General features: G+C 37.5%; 1 protein-coding gene across 3 annotated transcripts in view; it reads right to left on the bottom strand.

Annotated features, from left to right (window-relative positions):
- MTHFD1L (methylenetetrahydrofolate dehydrogenase (NADP+ dependent) 1 like) overlaps positions 1-21557 on the bottom strand; it is a 399678-nt gene that overhangs the window by 333561 nt on the left and 44560 nt on the right. For all 3 annotated transcript variants that reach the window (XM_075203628.1, XM_075203626.1, XM_075203627.1), the window contains exons 16-20: positions 17315-17417; positions 16760-16836; positions 15192-15332; positions 7495-7563; positions 2373-2484 (exon numbers count right to left, since the gene is read on the bottom strand). In XM_075203628.1, the coding sequence (XP_075059729.1) occupies positions 2373-2484; positions 7495-7563; positions 15192-15332; positions 16760-16836; positions 17315-17417 (502 nt within the window). The remainder of the gene's footprint in view (positions 1-2372; positions 2485-7494; positions 7564-15191; positions 15333-16759; positions 16837-17314; positions 17418-21557) is intronic.

Genomic DNA, 21557 nt, shown 5'->3' with positions numbered 1-21557 from the left:
GTTTTAGAAGGTGGCGGGGAGCGGGGCTAAACGCGGCATCGTGGCCCCACCCCCTGCTGCGATTGGCTAAAATGGCCTGTGCTTGACAGGGTCGGAGCCCAACGGTGCACCGCACATGGCCACGCCCCCCTCGACGGTCTCCCTCCCACACAGCTGCCTGCAAAAGTAGGCAAGTATGATGTATATCGGAAACATACCATGTGCAGTGCTAGACTCTCTTTTGTACTGTGATACTATACACACAAGTATTAACAGCAACCATAATAAATCTTAATCCTACAGACTTTGGTTTGTTTGTTTTTGAAGAGCAAGTCTTGTACCTGTGTAACATGAAGCTGATGTTTCCAGCATGGCGGCACAGTGGCTAGCATTGCCAAATCACTGCGCTGTGGTTCAATTCTGACCAGGACATAATTTGTGAGGAGTCTAAACATCCACTAGTTCAGATAAAATGTTGGCCCTTTATAAGATGATGAGAACAATACATAATAAAAAATGCAGATGGTTTAGTGATATTGCTGTGTTGCTTCTGTCTAACTTCAAGAGCATACTGTATTTCATTGATGTCAACGTTTCATGATCAACACTGGACCTGGCCCAAAGAGCTGAAAAGCCATGGCTCAAACGGTTAAACATGAATAAATCACAGGCCAGGAGAACTCCTGCTGGAGTAACAGGTCACAGACAGCGAGTAAAGCTTTCTTTCAGAGCAGAAAAGCTGTCACACAGTGTCAGCAATTTACATTCATAAGTATGAAAGAAACATTATAAACAAGGAGCTTACAGTTCAAAGCTACTCGCAGAAGGAAAACAGAAATGTGTGGTATGTGTGGAATGTTTTCGGTTACCACTGTGCTATATCTTTAATGGAGAAGTAGATTGCTTTTAAATTCTCCCCGTATACAACAAGCATAAATAAGGAAGGGATGGCACAGGCAGATTCATAATGTTTAAGATTTTTTTTTAAAAGCAGAACTGTAGAAAATAGTATAATTTAAGACTTCTCATGCAACCTAGGTCACAGAGAAAAGCAGCTTGATAATGTGCGGCGTACATGCAACTGCTACATGCCTCCATGGAGGCCAGGTCAAACCTTACACCAGGTCCAAGCAGACCTCCGTTAATGAAAGACATTGTACACACCCATAAAAGGGCAAAGTGTTGTCTTATCCCCAGGAACGTACATGCTAAACAGTAAGAGATGATCTGGAACACTGTTATGATAACTGACCAATTGTTTATTTAGTGGAGCATGAAAAGGTCATCTGACTGTTTAACTCGATTCAGAAAATGAATAAAGCAATGGGGATGGTGTTGTTCAGAAGACAGGATGTTTATATTATGGAGCGTAGCAGGGGACCGGGCAATACAGTACAGGGATTTCATGAAATCAAAGACTCCTCGCCACTACTCTCATATGATGGGAGGGGGCATGATAAAATTACAACACATGTTCACTTGCTTCTCAGATGTTTTCTTTATCTGACATTTTGACCTTTCAAACAAAGGGCTTTTTCATCTTCCAAAAAAGTAATATCATAAGCCCACCTTAGTTAAAAGATCTTAAAGATAGGTTTTTTTTTTTACCTTGTTGTAACCTCATTTTAACCTTCTGTCATTTCTCAGTAAAATCTAGGAATCGTACAGAGCGCTAAGATGGTCAATGGCAAACTTCAGTGATCTTAAAGTAAATTGATTCCTCCCACGTCACTGTAAAGAAATCAGTAGCCTTTTGCCTATCACAAAGTGTTACACCCCCCCATGAAAAAACAAAAACAAAAAAAACCAACTTATCTACTGCAGCTTAATGTTTTACGGAGATTAATTGAGACATAGTTTCCATCGAAAAATTACTGCATTTTTATCTATAAGCAAATGAGGAAAGATTTAAAGTGGATTATCAGGTAACTTTCTGACCTGTCCATTTAAACCAATAATTGAGATTTTACAATCCGATAAGAGTTCATTTGTCATATCCACCCTTCTATTAACCATATTTTATCTACTTTGTGCTTTATATTTTAAAAACTCCTCTAGGTTGTCAATGTTCCTCAGACTTCTACAGTAAGATGCTGTACTTAGACAACACAAGTAAGGTGTTAGACTGAAGCATGACCAAACATTTTAGAAAACAAACACTAACCAAATCCTCAAAGCTCATTTATCCTATAAAAAAAAGTTTGTTACATACACATGTATTACAAGCATTTCAGGGAAGATGGGTTAAACAAAAACAAAAAAACTATGCACCAATAAACATCTTCTCATTTCTGTCAAAACCAATAAATTGCAAAGAGAAGAAATAAGTTTTACCTTGAAATCTGCATGACTGTAAAAAGAGAAGTGAGTAAGTACAGTGAGATTTAACTTACCCACAAAGCCATTTTCTCCCACTAGCTTTAATGCTATCTTGTCTGCCAAAACGGAGGAGCTACCATGTGCAATGTTAGCAAAAGGCCCAGCATGGACAAACACCGGTGTTCCCTGTGAAAAATCAATTTGAAGTAATTTTATAAATACAATTTACATCTACAAAATGTTACATCTATGACTGTTACAAGTTATTACAATTATTTTAAACAGCAAATGCACCAGCTGAAAAATGTTCCTACTATTCAGAAAAGTAAACGTAACAGCCAATCAGAGACTGCTCAAGGGAAAACGTAAAGTTTTCTCTGCACACTGCCTCTCTCATTGGTTGCACACAAATCAAGGCTCTGCTTGTATCTGCATAAACCTCGGCTATGTGCTGGCCTCCGTTGTTAAATTAAACCCACCACAATGTCATTATTGCTATCTACATAATGCACACTTCGCCCACCTAAGACTTCTACACTGTGTGACATGTGGCATTAATAAAAAATTGCAGTCGAGTGGGGGTATTAATGGAGGACAATCCATTGACCCCCATGTGTCCACTTATGCAAGTCAATGAAGCTTATTGTGTTGAAAAAGAAACAGAACCTTAACCACTCCCAACAGCAAAGGCAAAGGGTAGTGGGCATGGTGCTACTGGAACCAACACCTTGCCACAATACAATACCCATTTACATGCATTTTAATAGAGGTAAATGATTAGTAAGATCATGTATTTTGACACTAGTGGGCAAAGGAGTCAAGATCCTTAGTGTTACTCTACACTGTCATTTACACCTTGCTGAGTAGTGAAAGTGGCTAAGCTTTAACTAACTCAGCTTGGAGTGTTTGCTACAAGTAGGGTCAATATTGCCATACCTATCGACAGCGGGACAGGGGGCGTGGGCACATCATGATGGAGGTGTAAAAGAGCTAGAGCGCTAGATATTAGATATTTCCCTTCACCCCAACATTTCCATCCGTGGGACAAACATGTCCTCAAGTGGGACAGAACTGGGACTATGCCACTGAAAATTGGGACTGTTGGGAGCATGTATTCCAGCAGTAGCGGGAAAGGCACTTTATCACAACGCACTAACACTTACTATGAAAGCTATCTTGCCAAATCTCCCTGGCCACTAAAACACAAATTAAATCTAAGGTAGTAGCCTTTTTGCTATTTTGTAACAGTAACACCTGCAGAAGCCCAAGCAGACTTACTTTGAGGCCAAATGCCTTAAAAATAAGCGCTATAAGTTACAGAACCAGCAGGATCAATGTATAACTATAAAAATAGCATTATAAAAGGAACTTATTCTGCAAAAAAAAATAAAAAATCATTAAATTTGATAAATGAAATGGTAATGTTCCAGTCCAGTTTTTGGACTGTGGGAGGGAACCAGAGCACCTGGAGGAACGCCACACAGCTACAGCCTTGGTTGGAGTCGAAACTGCAACCCCAGGAATGTGGGGTAGCAATGCTAAGTAACATTAATTTGCTAATACCCACATCAAATTGAATTCTAATGCCACTGATTTCAACTAATTTCTTTGCTTGGCACGTAAGAAAAAATATGGAAGTCAGGACATCTGCCCTAAGGAGCAGGTAGAATTCTATGAAATAACATTTCAAATGCTGAAAATCATTAACTGTGTTTCATAAAAGTTAATGAAAGAAAACAAAAAAATCAAACACTATTTGTTGTTGTTCATCTGTAACATTATTTTTAACCCCAATTTCCACATAAAACACATGTAGCATGTGTAGCACACTTTCCCCGCATGACAAGCCCATTACAAAAGAAAGGTATGATAAATGGTCAGGATAATGGTAAAAGTGTGTTAAAGCAATGTTTACCACAATCTATTGTCATCACGGATTGCAGAGGGCACATGATCGTATGACAGGCTAAAACATGATAATGTTTTGGGGGAGAAAGACAATTTATTTGTGTCTGACGTGTTCAGCTATTTGTGTATTTTTGTTCAGATAAGAGAATCTATTAACCCCTTAAATGTTACATGAATAATTTCTGAGCCCTGTTGCTTAGGGATTACAGTTATCAGACTATGTTAACCCATTTCAACATTTTAGTGTTACCCAGAAAAGCTTTAGAAACAGTCAGATCATGTAGTCTTTCAAAGTGGGTGGTACGTGTTGGGAAATATATTGGAATTAAAGCAAAAGAAATATACAGATTGATATAAAACATATATATATATATATATATATATATATATATATATATATATATATATATATATATATATATATATATATATATATATATATATATATATATATATATATACACTTTAATATTTATCTGTATTAGGCAGGGAATATGGTTAAATGTGCTCGAGATAACAGATTTTTAATGGTAATTATTTATTTTATAGGAAACCAAAAACTCATATTTTGTTGAAAGACATAGTTGAAAACATTTCAATGCACTACAGATGTATTAAGATACTGATTTGTTGCCAATTGGTCAAGTGTTTCCTGATTGGCTCCAACTCCCTTTTGTTTTCATTTTGCGCTGTCTCACTTGCTACATTTAAAGTATATTAATATAGATGGCTTTCAAAAATGCCCAGAAGACTTTGAAAGATGTGTGTCTTTATGAAAAGATCAGGTATCATACCATACCAGTAATTTAACCGTATCTGGTATAATGAAACAAAAATTAACCATACTGTCGTACCTTTGGTGGAACGGTCAGGATACACAGAGTAAGAAAAACAAACTTTCAAGAATATCCTTAAAATGCAATATTTACATGTACAGTCTGTGTCAGTAAAACATATGTTAAAAAAGGACATAATCCAAAGGGGGACACTGGTTATCACATCCATATACAAATGGCTTTAATTTTGGAAATGGCACTCAAAAAAGATCAAATCTGATTTTTTGCTATGGGAAACACCACATTTGCTTTGTACCAGTTTCGATACAGTTCCCTATATCCAATATCATTTTAAAAAGAAAAACAGTGTGTTTATTAACTGGATATATACCTATATAAATGTGCCCTGAGCAAAACCTACAGCGTAAGACTTTAACCCTTGTCATGGCACATTTATCACTATCGGGCTCAATACAAGTAATATTTTAATTAAGGAAAACATGCTCAGCATCTATACTCTTCGACATCCTTTTTCCTTACAGTGAGGCAATACTAGAGGGAATCGCCTAATTTCACAGAATCCTCCAATAAACCTGTGCTTGCTTTCAGAATGCCACACATTAAAAACATGAACAGTTATTATCCTTTATGTCATGTCCATCTGTCACCCCAGCCTATTCATTTACATTGCTATCCAAAAGAATGTTTAAATGTGGTTAATCGTCACTGTTCTAGACAGCCTTGTGCAGCCAACATCTGTGAAAACATGACCCATCCTTTCATTACAGCAGTGTAAAGAGAGGCACAGAGGAGGACAGATCGCTCAGTCTTGGAAAGTTCCCATATACTGCCCCTGCTTCTGGCTATATGAGCTTGGGAAAAGAAGAGCTGGAACAAAGACAGGAAGCTGCATGTATATCATATCCAAGCATACGGAGAATCTGTCAAGTGATGTACACTATCATTAGGTCAGACGCTTTCGTAAAATAAAAAGCTGGACAGATTTGATAACATACATGAACTTTCTGGATAACCATAAGAAGCACTTAGAAACATACAAAATATGTCAGTCTTTCCCAACGCATTCTAATGTCACTTACACATTACAAAGGAAAATGATATCACCGAACGCTCTCTGTCAGCCAGATAACAGTAATGTAACATTTATGGAGCAAGGACTAAAAGCCACTACTGACACTACTTTCACCATATAGTTAGTTTATAGTAAGGACCTTTTGCTGCGAGGACAATTTCTAACATTTAAAAACCTTGACAAGATCTGTAAATACATGAATCATATGTGCTCATCAGCGTATTTGATTGTGAACAAGACGTTTGTTTGTGTATCTCTCTCTGGAATTCTTAAAGTCATGTTCGGTTTGCTAATACAAATGGGCCTGATTCATCAAGACACAAAACGAACGGAATGTGCGTTTCTTTTTAAACAAAATTCAGACTTGCGCACATCTATATTCCACTACATGAGAATCTGAAGAAACGTCTCTAGTTGAATACTGGTCTAGGTATGCTCTGCATACATAGCACGTTCCGTATTAAATCAGACACAATATATTGCACATATGTATTGTTCATATCCTGCAATGTAAAGTCCCAGCAGAACACACAGAAGAAAAAAGTATTTAATTATTGTAACCTGTTACTATAATAAGAAAGTCATTAAAAAATTAAAAACTTCTTTCACCAAAATACATTTATAGAAATGTTTTCAATGCATACTGTATATAAAAAGGACTTTTTACAGTTGCTCCTAACTGCAAACACATGTTGCAGCATGCATTGACCACCGTTCATCACTATAAATCGGCACTTACAGCTGTCCTGCAACTGGTGCAAATGATACAGCTGCAAAAAAAGTACCTTAGTGAAGCCTAATGCTGGAATGATGCTGGTGCATGTGTTCTGACTCGGCACGTCCTTACTGTAGATTGCCTAAGTTAGTTCTCCCCTTCCTGTCCCCGTTTCGCTCTTCAAATCATAGGCAGTCAGAAGGGTCATAAATTGAGGAGCCTAGAATACTTAATATAGTATTTCTTTCTCCACAGGACGAGCAAGAGAGATTTCTATATGGAGTGTAAAACTAACGGATCTCTCATTGAAAAGCCATTTGACATATATACCCACGTCTAATGACTTGGTTATCATACGGATGTCCAGTGGGACCAAATCGGCCCTCCAACGGTTTGTGGCCATCAAGCTGATCCCATTTTATAATTGTCTCAGATCATCATCATCATTTATTTATATAGCGCTTTACAGTTGGGGACAAACATAGTAAACTAATAAACAAACTGGGTAAAACAGACAGAGGTGAGAAGGCCCTGCTCGCTTGCTTACAATCTATGGGACAATGGGAGTTTGACACGAGGCGAAGATTTTATATTTGTCTCAGATACATAGCTCCTTTACCAATATCTTTCAATAAGGAATCTACAAATTAAATTTAGGGAAATAAAATCTTACAATCTTGGTTGCTCGACAATGGTTTGCTTACCTCCAACGTCTGCATCAAAGTTGGCTTTATAGCATCCTTCATCAGTACAGCCAAAGCACCTGTGATACCCTGAAAGTATAGTAAAAGGAAGAGAGTTATTACCAAACATATTAATATGATCTCACTATTCCAATGTTTTGAAAACAGGTCATCTGTAGTATTTCAAGTACTTTAAATCAGAATTATCAGATTTATATCTCTAGCTGTATATTTAGTAAATAAACCAATAATAATATATTCTTATCTTTTTAGGTTATTTCCAGCTTGGAAAAAGTAGAACTTTGCAGTAGTGCAGTTATTTACCTGAAGGATAGAGAACACAACAGTATGTATAAGGAGTTCTATTATAATGGGATAGACCAGGTATCAGACTACTCATACAAACATAGCTATTTTAGAAAATCTTAAGGAAATATATCTAATTCTATGCGTTTGTCCCATGCATTCTTGATTTTGCTATTGTATAAGTCCCCAGCACAACTGCTGGAGTTATACATGGATCTATCACCCTTGTTGTACAAAACAAATCATCTAAGTCACCTTTCAGCCTCTCCCCCCTAAGCTGTACATGTTCAGCACTTGAAGCTTTTCCAGACAAGATTTGTTATGAACCCATGAACCATTTTAGCAGCCACTCTAACTTTTTTCTGTTTTACTATTGTATTTAATATTATTTTTTATTTTAAAGATAAAGGGCCTCACTTAGAGCTGGATGCATTATGCACCAAACACACACAGGAAAAGCCTTATGCAAAAAGAAAAAGGTACTTTTGTGCATGAGTTGAGTCAAGCACATCTTGGAACACATCCAACTTAGGAACCAGTGGTATGTGCTCCAGTCATAAGTCAAGTATGCCCAACGATAGTGTAGAGACGCAGCTCCACATGGATAATAGTAAATACTGATATTGCATTACCCTATTTTCATAATATAATATATAATGAAGTCACACATGCCAACTCTCCCGGAAAGTCCGGGAGACTCCCGAAATTCCGGTCAATCTCTCGGGCTCCTGCGAGAGCTGGCATTTCTCCCGCATCCCAGAATTCACAGAGAATCGCGTCAATTCTCAGTGAATCGCGCCATTTTGGAGGGCGGGAGGGGGTAGGGCGCGGTCAATCGCGTCATTTTGGCGCCGCCCCCCGCAACGTAAATTAAGTTTCTTGTGGGGGCGGGGCCAAAATAAAGCGATTGGCCTCGCCCCGTCCCCTCTGCCCTCCAGTCACGCCCCCTCTCCCTGTAACAAGAGTAGGCAAGTATGAATGAAGTGATACATACAAGAGAGAATACTGTTAACAAGTATCATTAAATGCGAAAGCCACATTTTCGATGCAAAATGTAAGTAAATGCCAACACCTCCACATCCTTTGTTACTATCTGTAAAAATATAATGCCAATCTTCCTCCCTGCAGAAGACCAAATGGAAATGATAAGCAAGTAACGCAAACAAATGGCTTCTACATGTTATAATATAGCTGCAACACTAGATAACTAGCTGCTGGAGAGGTACAAAATGCAATCAGCCAATTAGAAGCAGCTAGCAAAATTTCTAGAGAGAGACATTTTGGGGGCACAGTACAGAGATGCACATCTTGTGCAAAAAAGTTCACGTACACTCAACTCTAAACGAGGCCCAGAGCCTCCAGAACTGTACACAGTACTTTATGTGAGCTGATCAGGGGCCTATTACTTGGCAACATAACATCCTTCTACCTGCTACTAATAGCGTTCCAAGTGTTCTACTGAGCTGACTGCTTGCTTAGCTCCAGATTCACTGAAACAATAATTCTAAGAGTACTACAATGTGTCTTGCCCAGTTTGTGAATCAGCTCACAATAGCTTCTGACACACTCTTGCAGAAGTCAGTGACAAAAGTCTGCAGCATATAGAATCAGAAAACAAATTAACAATTACAGAAGGGACAGTATGTATCTTAACAGGCAAAAAAATTGGGGCATATGGATTATCTGGAACAAAAAAAAAAGTAGTTTTTAAATCCCCTCCTGGTTAATTACATTGTTGTTTAACATGAAAAAGTTTTGCAAACATTATAAAAGTTTACCAACCAAAATGTTAAAGAATACGTGATCCCTTCTCACTCTTCCTCTCCCCATCTATGATTTGCCTATGTATACATAAACACCCTGCTTGAAGTTGTTTCTGCTGTGGTGAATCCAGATTATTAGCTGAACTCTTCTCTTTTTTTCGATTAAGGTCTAGCTTGATCTTTATTGGAAAACAGTAAAAACTGTTATTTATGTCGGTCAGTTTCACTCTGTTTGGAATCCCTAGTACACTGCCCTCCTTCTATTTTCTGAACACCCCCTCCACCCCCACTAAAAATAGACCCCTTGGAGATATAGTATAAAGTGAATCATTGATCAAGTAGCATTGCTGTCACAACTTGTTCAAGAACATACTTTAAGCAAAACACATGCAGTTTCACTGCTTAAGTAAATAATTCTAAAGAAAATTACTATAGAACGCTATTCTTCTGGGGTTTATATATGTCTGGAAACCTCTAATCCTTCAGTGATCTCCACTAACCACTACCATTATTTGCCATCGCTAACAGCCAAGAGAGCAATCAGTGATGGCAGGCCCAAGCCACTCAAGAACTTCAAGCCGCTAAGAAATGGGTGTAAAGTGAATATGGCTTTTGTCCACGTTCACTTTGGAGCTGCATTTAGCATATGCATAATGACCAGGAATTACTGGCCGTGCTCAGGATCCCATCAAGGGTTGTTCAAGGTTGGTCTTAAAGGGAAGGCTTTCTTACAGGCCCAACCCCAGAGAACCCTAGACCACATTTTTATTCTGTTGGTAGCAAAACAAAAACACTATATGACCTTATTTTCTCATGTAACAAGTATGCATTATTTTGGAACATGTATACAGATTTATGGTGTGGTCAGATAAATGCTTTATGAATTTGAAATCACATGACAACAAGATTCTAACGCAAGCAGGTAATCTGCTCTTCTGTAACCTTCCGATGGATGATAATCAGACAGCGAGAGCTGCATACTGCAACCCAGCCAGACAGTGAATGCTGATTAATAAAGGACATTCCAGCGTAAGAATGGATGGTTCAATGAGGGACCAGCAGTATTATTGCTCACTAGTTTAGTGCCCTATGGTCCCATGTAATAACTGCAAGGCACTACTTGTAGTCCTAACAGACTAGAATAAAATGAAAATAGTGTATGCTAATGAAGTTTTCTGGCTGTGTTTTACAATTACCATTTGCTTTCTTAATTACTGCACAGTTTCATTTTAGGTAAAGAAAATCAGCTGCTGACAGTGTGATAACATTTAGTCTCATAATTACAAATCCTGCATGACAATATTTCCAATGAAGTATAGTGAACATAGCTTCTTACGACAAATATACACAAGCATAGGAATGTAACTAGCAAAAGTAACATTCATTAAACATGCAAAGATTATTGCCAGAACCCTTTTGTTCTGCCAACACAAAGTCCAATAATGTGAAAGAAATCAGTTTTTTGCAATTGTTCATGTACAATGTGTAATCTGGTACATACATAGTCTGGTGTTAAAGTATCAAAAATGCAGGGAAACCTACTGTAAAGTGCTCATGCTACACTCACATATGTGTGTTTTCTTGCACATCTAAGATGGAAAATAGATAGAGCTGTCACAGTGGATTAAGCTCCCTATGCAAACACTCCTACAAAAGGAGTAGGTTATAGTAAGAAGTGTTTGTCAGAGAACATTTCCCAGTGATTACTATATTTTGATTCTGAAATGCAAATCAATACAAAGAATGACTACATAGCTAAGCTAAACATTAAAGAAAGGAGACCAGAGAATCACGATAGCCATGCTAAATTAAGTAACTAAGCTTATCTTTCCATAAAGTCTGAGGGGCAATAAATCAATGTTGTTTATGTTAAAACACATGGGTTTTTTGTGCTCTTTTTCCATAAAAAAAACAACAAATCAATTTGGCCAAAGCAACCCTGTGCCTCATAATAGTGCCATCTATTAATTGCTGTATATGCTCCAGCATATGACTACATCTCTACTGATGGCTTTCAAATCTGAACTTGCAACTTGAAAGCCACCGATGTCTGGCAGATGACACCGATGGGGCTGGCAATATGTAAGAGCTCATACAGCAATAACAACAGAACACATCAGAACTCTGAATCTTCGATAAAAATTAGATACATTCAGTTGGGTGTTGAACCAAAGGATCCTCACAAGCCAAGAAGTGTACTAAGCAGAGGGGGTAATGATTTAGGAGGGCAGTAGAGCAGGCTTCCAAACATGCACAAAATGTGAAAACAGAGAGCAGACAGATGCGAACACAAAAAAGGAAGAGTGACAGGCTTGTGTCCCAGTGTGTTTCTGGCATTTTAGTTCATTGAACATTTGTAGATCTAGAAATTGATCTTCTGGTTGCAGTAAACTCAGGGCAAATACAACCAGTGGAATACTAAGGGGAGATGACCTAGCAAGGCCACTAGTAGGTGTGTGTAGGGAATCTTTTAGACAGCCCCCTTGTAGCATACCAATCTGAACCTTATTCATTTATTAATAAATATTTCAAGTATATTGTATGCATGCTGTTTAAAATCAAGGACTAACAACATATTACCACAGGGGCATAAAATATTTACATATTTAGGATAGCGGGCTTCTGCTGGGCACAGAAATAAGATATCTTAACAATGGCGCCATAGCATGTACAAGATGAAGAAAATAATGCAGTTGTTTGGAGAGGAGGGGAGATAATAGAAGCAGGTAAGAAGTAATTGAAGTATGTTTCTCTGAAACATAATCATGATACACATATACACTCTGTCACACTTGATAAAGAATGTCAGCCTCCCCTCAGCCTGAAACTACTGGTTAGATCTGAATGCAAAACTATCAGGTTAATAACTATTAGTATTTTTTTAGATTGGTTTTTGAACACAATCAGTGCTGTTCCTTGAAACAATGTGCTGGATACCCCAACTCAGCAGCCAATGTGGTAGATGGTGATCTACCACATTGATGGAGTTATAATTCACTGGTACCAAGTGGTTTGTCATACATTCTTGTTAAAATTGTAAATCAAGAGCAGCATATTTTATTAAATGCATATTAAAAAAACAACAAAACACAACAGTACAATTCAATTACATGAAATGTCTAAGGAAAAACCCGCAAAAACATACATATATGTCACTTCTTATTTAAGGTTACTCAGCATACCAATGTAGCAAATGGTACTGTATCTGCTTGATAAGCTTGCTCAATAAGCATAGAACTTGCCAGTTCAAAAGAGCTCATACTTAGTACCCATTAAAGCTATTATGCAGGTAACGTTTTTGAGCCAATTTGAAAATAGCCTGACTATTCTGCATCCAAAGTGTAACAGGATATAGGAAAAGATACTTTCATTGACGTGTTACACTGCAAATAATGCTTCTTAATAGATAAATGTCAGTGTGACAGAAGAGCTGTCTATGTATAAAAAGGACTCCCGTTTCATGCATATTCAGTTGCCCATCAGTGTGAAATATAAGTAATTTTTTTTTCCGGAGACGTTTCAAGTCATGGAATTGTGGATAATGTTTTCATATGCATTTAGTAAAAAAAAAAAAAAAAAAACTTGCTTAAGTTGATTTACAGTTTTAAAAAGAATTTATGACAACAACCCACTTAGTGCCAGTGAATTAGAACTCATAATATTTCTTTATGTTGGGCAACATGTTTTCAGTTTTTTTCTTTTTAATGAGGACATTTGTTACAGACATATTACATTTGTTACAAACCCAAGTTTCCAGATTCTCCTCCACGCAGTCACCTAACTAAACCACAATGGTTTCCCAAGATTAGGCAATAACATACTTGTCTACTCGCTTTCTTTCACTTCTGAGCTGCCTTTGTGAAAACAGCGCCTGATACAGAGTAGTAAATTGAGTAATAAAAATCCCACAAAACATGTTGCAAGTATGTGGCAGAAGAGAAAGAAAAAGTACTAGTAATTTAGAAGTCCCACAATGAAAAACACACAATACACTCCAACGAGCCAATAAAACCACAATGCTGAGAAATTATAACGAAAGTGGTTTTATAGTGGTGTTTGCTAATATAAGTAAATTAGTAGACCATATTGAATAAATGAGTAACATAACTTTAGGGTTAAAAACGAAAATGTATATTAAAATATACCTAAAGCTTTTATGAATTACATATGGCACTTAGCATTAAACCAAGAGAAAAGCCTATGCATGTAACTAAAGATTGTGCTTTATTAAACAAACTGCTCCATACTTAGGTAATATATCAAATGTCCACAGAACCACTAATCTAGGACAGATCCAATTCACTTTATTGATACAGCAAGGTGACAGCTGCCAATCAAAGTTCATGTCTAACAAACTGAACTCCCAGCAGATCTAAACATCCAGTGCTTATTAGAGGAAAAGAATTTGGCAGAGAATAAGAAATACACACTGCCAAGCCCAGATATTCCCTGTGGTCTATCAATGACTCAAATCTATTTCATTCTCTTTAGATATAATTTCCAAAAGCTCAATCCTTTTTATACATTATTTTGCTTCACCTCTTCCTTAAAAAGTTGAAATGTACGCACTTCAACAAAGTGTATTTTATCTTTCCAAAGTGTAAGACTAAACACAAGACTGTAAAACATGGAAACAAGTAACTAAATGGTAATTACACAAAAAAAGCAAGAAAATGAACGCGTATTTAGAAAAGAATGTCCAACCCCAGATGTCCTTCTTAGAGCATATGCACCAGAGGCTTCATGTGAAACTTTTACCAGAGCCTTCTGTTCTGCAGAGAAGCCCACTAGCCGACAATGACTGGGAGTAGGACCTCATCTTTTCCCATTACAGAGAATGCATAGAATCACTAAATATCCTCATCAGGGCATATTCCATCATCTTCGAAGTTCGTATCTGGAGTAGGGATCATGTGCCTTAACTATGAAGCTGCTCCTGGTCCTTTCTACAACCAGCTGTAGAGTAGACTATAATTGCAAGGGTTCTGGCACCAGATACGTAAATTATTAAATGTCAAGTACACGCTCATACCACATGACCCTAAAGTTTGCCGCTCAATATCAATTGCAATCTGAATCTTTCTAGACCACACAAACTTTTCTAAATTAAGTTTTGTTCAATAGCCATAAGTCCACTGCCAGAAAGTAGATGGACTCCATGACCGCAACAATGGGAGAATGAGTGATTTCAGTTAACTTTTCCCTCTGGCAGAAGGACATATCAACATAGATCTTCCCTAATAAATACTTCATCATCTGGTAGACATTGAAAAACGCTTGACCCGAACCCTGAACCTCCAACTTTACCACATACTGCTTAGAATACATTATGGTGGAGAACTCCTTTTGGGCTGTGCACATTACTCCAGTCTGCTCTTATTCACCCAAGTGTAAAATATATTTCCTGAGATTTAGGAGGTTCTATCATGTTTATATCAGAGCTGCAATCCAACATATACTCATATGGAAATAGAGTAACAGACTGGTATAATAATAATAATAATAATAAATTTAGATTAGGGTTTTCAATATTATTATTATTATTATTATTATTATTATTATTATTATTAACTCTTGAAGTACAACAATATAATTACATTTTGAGATTACTTCTTTAATGCTAAAGTGTTTAGAAGAAAGTGAACCTACCAAATCTTCTGCAGTCACCGCCTGTCCTTTTTTGTCACTGGCTACCACCATCTTCCCTAACCTCTCTTTCATGTCATGTAGACTGTCAGTTAAGGCAAGTATAGCCATGATTTCACTTGCCACAGCAATATCAAACTGGGCCTAAAAAACAAGTGTTAAAAAAAAAATCAAAAAAAAAAAATCGGTTGAGACAAATTCATGAAAACATGTAATTATGATTCAAAAATACAACCTTGTTCCTGTTCATTGATTTAATAGAACACAGAAGACCACATTACTTTGACTTTGTGATCTCTTATGAGGACACAATATCATTTTAATTGAAATTGCACAATGCACAATTATAGTGCCTGTCTTCTACACAGCAATGTCATAGTATCATACAAAAGACTACAGCCAACACAGGGACTTGCGTAACCTGGTACACCAGTAGGCGACAGAGACTCAAGAGTACAGTCAAAATGTGGTTTAACTAATAGATTTCATAAAAACAATAAAAATGTGCAAATGTATTCAAATGAAAAGTACACAACATATTTTGAGGTCATCAAACTCTTTAATTTGGAATTTTACTTTCAATGATAATGTCAAGCTTGGCTTAGGAATACAAACGTGGAATAAATAATACAATGATAATGGTTAAGTGATAAATAATTTATGCAAAACTTGCAATTATAATTTTAATGATCAGGTCCATATCTGCCATCTCTGAAAAGCCTACCCATCCGCACCACATCACAAACCCAACACCATCGTTTTGAACAAGTAGCATATATAGCTTTTCATAGCACTCAACAGCCAGGCAGGCACTGGCATTGCTTTAAAATTGACCTGCCAACAGTAATCTACCAAAAGAACTGTCTGAACTGGTTCCCTGAAACTATATTACAGCAGAGACCCCATGCTTATTTTGTGGTTGCCCCTACTAGCAGTTTCATTTGATGATCTGATTATCTCTAGTAAGCAAAATCAAAGACTCATCTTCTTTCCATATTCTGTCCAAGATTTATTGCACTTTTGTGAGTTAAGATTGATTCTTATAGAGCCAACCTTGATTGTAGCTCCTAGGTGCTACTACTTCTGCATTAATGCTGGATACTCTTGACCAGAATTAATCATTTAAATAGAAATGGATGGCTACCCTTCATATTCAGGGACTGATATCCTCCCCCCAAATTCAAGGAATGAAGACAAAAAGCCCCCCAAATTAGCAACTGAATTGTAAATGGTTCCAGAAATGCGTAGAAAGCTTTTGCAATGCACATGTGGTGCACACAGAAAGTGTCATCCAACCCCTAAAGGATTGAGGAATCTGTCCCAAAGAGGAGAAGAAACATTTTCAAACTTTTGATTTTTTTTTTCTTTTCCATATGCTTTCATGTTGCATGTTTTGTTCACTACGCTAATTACAATGTGGAGACAACACATCATTTTTGAGGTCATGGATAAAAAGACAATCCCCACAAAACACATAGTTAAGATGAAATACACTTGCATCATAGAAAAGCAGCAATGATCAAGCATAGCCTGAGAACAACATTGTGTACTTCAGTTCTGCAAAGCGTTACCTGACGTGAAAACCCCTTTTCTGTGTTTGCTTCTCCAATGGTGATTTTTCGAAGAAACCTATCATTTGTGTCCAGCACTAAGGGACAAAACACAAAGGAAGTGTCAGTTTGCAGAAAGACAATATACAAACACACACTCAGGATACTGGAAAACGAACTCTCATGAGGAAATGGGTACAAACTGTGCAAAAGGATAAACTGTGCAAAAGGATAATTGAAATTGGTTATTTGAGCTGCTAATGGGTATGAAGGTATAGGGCTGTAGCATCACCAAAAAGTTAGAATGCATTGCCCAGTTATATTAAAATCATGGTGCAGTAGCTTGGGAGAGAGCTGTCACTAGTCCTCAGTCTGCTGGGGTACCTTTAAAATTTCGGAGTTATGTGGCCATCTCCAAAAACTACTGTAAAGGAACAAGTTCTACTGCAGGTCAGGGACACATCACTCACTGTCAGCTTGGTGGAGAGCCAATGAGTGCAGTAGGCTAAATACTGAAGCCAACTTAGCTTGAGCCATCTATGTACATCACACACTTCCTGCTGTTTTATATGTTACCTCTTTGCCAAGTTATTGTAGAAGGGTCAATGTCCAGGCGTACAAATCTACTAATCTCTGCTGGTGTCAATAATCCAGGGTCAGTCTTCTCAACACCTACTCTCTGAACATAATACAGATAAAGATAGAAACATCACATAAAATAAGTAAACACATGAAAACTAAACTTCTAATAACCATCATACTTTGGACATCATTGAACAAATATCACTTCAGTGCAGATTACTACAACGATCATAAGGAGAGACACTGTCTGCAACAGTGTTGGTGTAGCTTGGTTTTGGAAAGCATGAGGTCAGTAAGCTACTGCATGCGACTTTGCCTTTATTATCATACACACCTAAAATCTAAGAGATAAGCAAAAAAAAAAATCCATAATCCCATCACCCCCTAGAGGCCTTTCTGGATAGGAATGAAAAGTTAGCAAGCAGCTGTCTACACATGCAACAGTCTCTTCCAGGATAGTTCTGAGTGTATGGACCCACTGAGACCACCTGTACTAGTGCTATACACAGAGGCGATGCATTGCCTGCAGAGTAAAAGCACTGACATCCTGTAATGTCTATTTCTCAATACTAAACCTTTTCTGTAAAAATAAGGGCAACCGATGAGGCAGTTGTGCTGCTGCACCTCCAGCCCTTCTCTGGCTGATTGGCATATCTTTCACCATCATCATCATCAGCTATTTATATAGCACCACCAATTCCGGAGCCCTGTACAGAGAACTCACTCACATCAGTCCCTGCCCCATTGGAGCTTACAGTCCAAATTCCCTAACATACACACACAGACAGAGACAGAGACTTAGGTCAATTTAGTAGCAGCCAATTAACCTACTAGTATGTTTTTGGATATCTAGCAAAACGGCTGAAATTCTCCCTCTGCACATTCCCCTTCTAACTCTTAAATATAAAACTACTTAATACCTGAAATAAGACAGGGATACAGGTTTGAATTTTGGCACGCTAACGTCACAATTTTAATTCCAGAAATGTTTGTGGCAGCGATAGCAGATGCAAGTTCAGCTAATCAGCTAATACTATACAAACACAGGGATGGCCAACTGGTCCAAAATTCCAGGCGCTAAATTACGGTATCAGAGACCACACCCCTTCAAGCCTCAAAGAGCGCGTACGCACAAACGATTCCCAGGGAATTCACACATATGACCCTAACAGAGGCATTGATAAAACGGGGAAGAATCCTGCGGCCAAACAATCTTTTGCGCCATGTATTAACCACCGACTGCACTGTTTTCCCACCAACTGTGCCTTGTTTGAATAAGGAAAATGGTTAGAAACACTGCAGACCACAAATAATAAAAGATCATGATTGGGTGGGAGAGAGGGATTTCCCAAGGCAAAAAAAAAAAAAGGGAGATTTCATTTACTTGGATACCTATAAAGGTTTGTTTCAACACACACCCTGGAGCCTGTAGGATAATTTAAATCAAGCCAGGGAACACGTTAACCCTGAAGGTAAGTACAATGTAGGCTCGCATGCCTGGCATTCAACCCTGTGCAGGTCTCTATTTACCATATTGGGAGTCCGAGTGGAAGAAAATGAACTATATACTGAAAAAAAACAATCAAAATTATGTTTTGTATAGACCTACACACACACACACACACACACACACACACACACACACACACACACACACACACACACACAAACTGTATCTACTTCTACAGGACATTTGAGATAAACAGTGCAGGTAGCAGCAGTTACAGAGTCTACTGAGGTGCATTCAGTGTACTGGTGACACCAGATATTTTCTCCATACCTTCACCTGCAGTATGACACAAACTTGTAGCAACAATAGAGATATGACAAATCTACAAAATGATTGACATTCCAAAACCTTTTACAGGGTTATCTCATTCATACATTAAAACAATTCAAACCCCAATATACAGGACCATATTACACACTGTATGCAGACTACACCTACTCAACATGACCTGAACACTGGACAACATCAAAACAGATTATATAAAATTTCTATAAATCTAACTCATTGAGGGGCTGATTTATCAATAAGGAAAAAAGCCCAGCAGGGCTCTCTCACTCTGCTCAGTACATTCCATTACTGCTCAGGGCCAGTATCGCTAGAACAATGATTTTCTCACAGCTGCCCAGTCGCTAGAACAATGATTTTCTCACAGCTGCCCAGGTGATTTTTTTGGGGTGAATTGTAACTACTTAAAAAAAAAAAAAAAAAAAAAGGAAAGAAAGAAAAAAGTGGTCTGTTGATTACCAGTTGCCCTCTTGTTGTGGGCCTAGTTAACATTAAAAATAGAGAACGTGGTCGTGGCCAAAAAAAAATCCATAAAAAGATGTTAAAAAGAGTCATGAACTGTTGACAAAGACTGGCTGTTCAATCAAAGTCCTCTTAAGAAATTGAAAGTTATCTCACACCAAAGACATTAAGGAGGTTAATGCAGGTTATTTTTTAAAGTTAAAATCTCCAACAATGACCTTGGTTTAAGCATAAGAAAAGAACGCTCCTCTGTTTTGCTAACATTCCCATCTCTCTGAAGTTCACTAGGTAAAATCAACAAATTGCTGGCAATGTATGGTTCATTGAAAAAAAAAAAAAGGGTTCCCTAACACACCTCACACATGGAGTCGGTTTTATTTTGTGCCAGCTGTGTTTTTGCCAAGGATTAGATAGAGTGGCACTTCACAAGGAAAGCATCAACTTTCAGCCTGGTGATGATTAATATTTCTCACTAGAAAAATCTGCCTAATGTATAGTGACGCCCCTCATTTAATGCACTCCACATGGAAAAACAAATGCTCTTCAAAATATTAGATAGTCGCGAAATAATGTCATGCATTTAAAAAAGGTTTTATTTGCAAAAAATGGCAATATGACGCATGTAAAATATACACAAACGTGAAACAGAATGCAAACTCTTGTAATATTTAAAAGCTAACAAAATATGTAACATCACTTCATTTTCCTTACACTACATATTTATATATTTCTTCAATATAGGCACATTAGTTAATAAAATGTACAAATTTATATAACCATTAGCATTAAAGTACATATCCCAAACATATAAATATATTGTACATCCAAGTCTACATCCAAATACATTATTGATGAGCAACCTGATACACCTCAGGGGCGGCATGGGTGGTCCTCTAACCAAAAAGGCAGCAAATTACCGTTAATCTCAGTGAGGAATTAAAAAAAATCACTTAAATATAAAAAAAATAAATAAAAAAAAAATAAAAAAAAAAGACCCATCTGTAATAATATTTCCTCGGGCATTTTAAAAAAAGGGTTAAGCTACAAGAAACAAATCTGCCAATAAAGCAGGAAGGAGCTTGGGTCCGCAAGTGAAGGCTCGGAGGACTACATGGCCAACAGGTACATTACTAATACACCTCATTATACTGCTAGGTGCAGAGGAGAGTGACAGCGTAGGAGATGGGGGGAACCTGGTGTTATAGGCAGTGTGCTGCAGCGAGTGGGTGAGTCAACTCACTCTGTTAACTCCAGAGATCTGTTGAAAACCTTGACATTTATCATTATTGTTTATGTATTTTACAATGTTGGCTTCATATGAAAGAACAGCAAGATAATAGGTGCAGACGCCCTTGGGAAATTTCTTCAAGAAATAACAAACAAGTGGCATAAAAGAAATGGAAGTAAAATAATTTATAAGCAGCAACTAATATTTACAATCACTAAAACTATTAAATACCAATAAAGCGGTAATAAATTGCATTAAAAAAAACCCAAAAAAAAACACATACTGGAGAATTAAAGTGACAAATATTTTAACAAACGGCAAATTATTTAAGTTGTTAAGTATCTAGGCATTTGTGGTCTTCTGGCCATAGTTACAGCTTGTGAACAAATGCAACACAAACCAAATGAGGGAACAATGTTCCCAAGTAGAACTGCATGACCAGGGTTCAAGGGCGGATTGGTTATACACCTCAATGGGACCTCTCCTGGTATGATTTTTTAATTTGGAAAGGGAAAAAAAAAAAGAAAAAGAAAGAAAGATTTCTTGATTCTTCTCCAGTGGTGGGGCTGACTTATAGGTGCAGGGCCAAGGCCACCTGGATAAAGTATTTTGATGTTAGGTCTCATTTTCAAAGTAGGCCTACCTGCTCTTACATACCATGGCACAGTACTGAATCTATCAATCCCTCCTTCTTGCTCTGGTGACTTGAGCCTGCTTCACCATGCACATGCAAGTCACTTATCATAAACTGT

Source organism: Mixophyes fleayi, chromosome 3, assembly GCF_038048845.1.
Source record: "Mixophyes fleayi isolate aMixFle1 chromosome 3, aMixFle1.hap1, whole genome shotgun sequence".
In the NCBI taxonomy this organism is placed as follows: domain Eukaryota; kingdom Metazoa; phylum Chordata; class Amphibia; order Anura; family Limnodynastidae; genus Mixophyes; species Mixophyes fleayi.
This window is presented reverse-complemented; position numbering and strand designations above follow the sequence as displayed.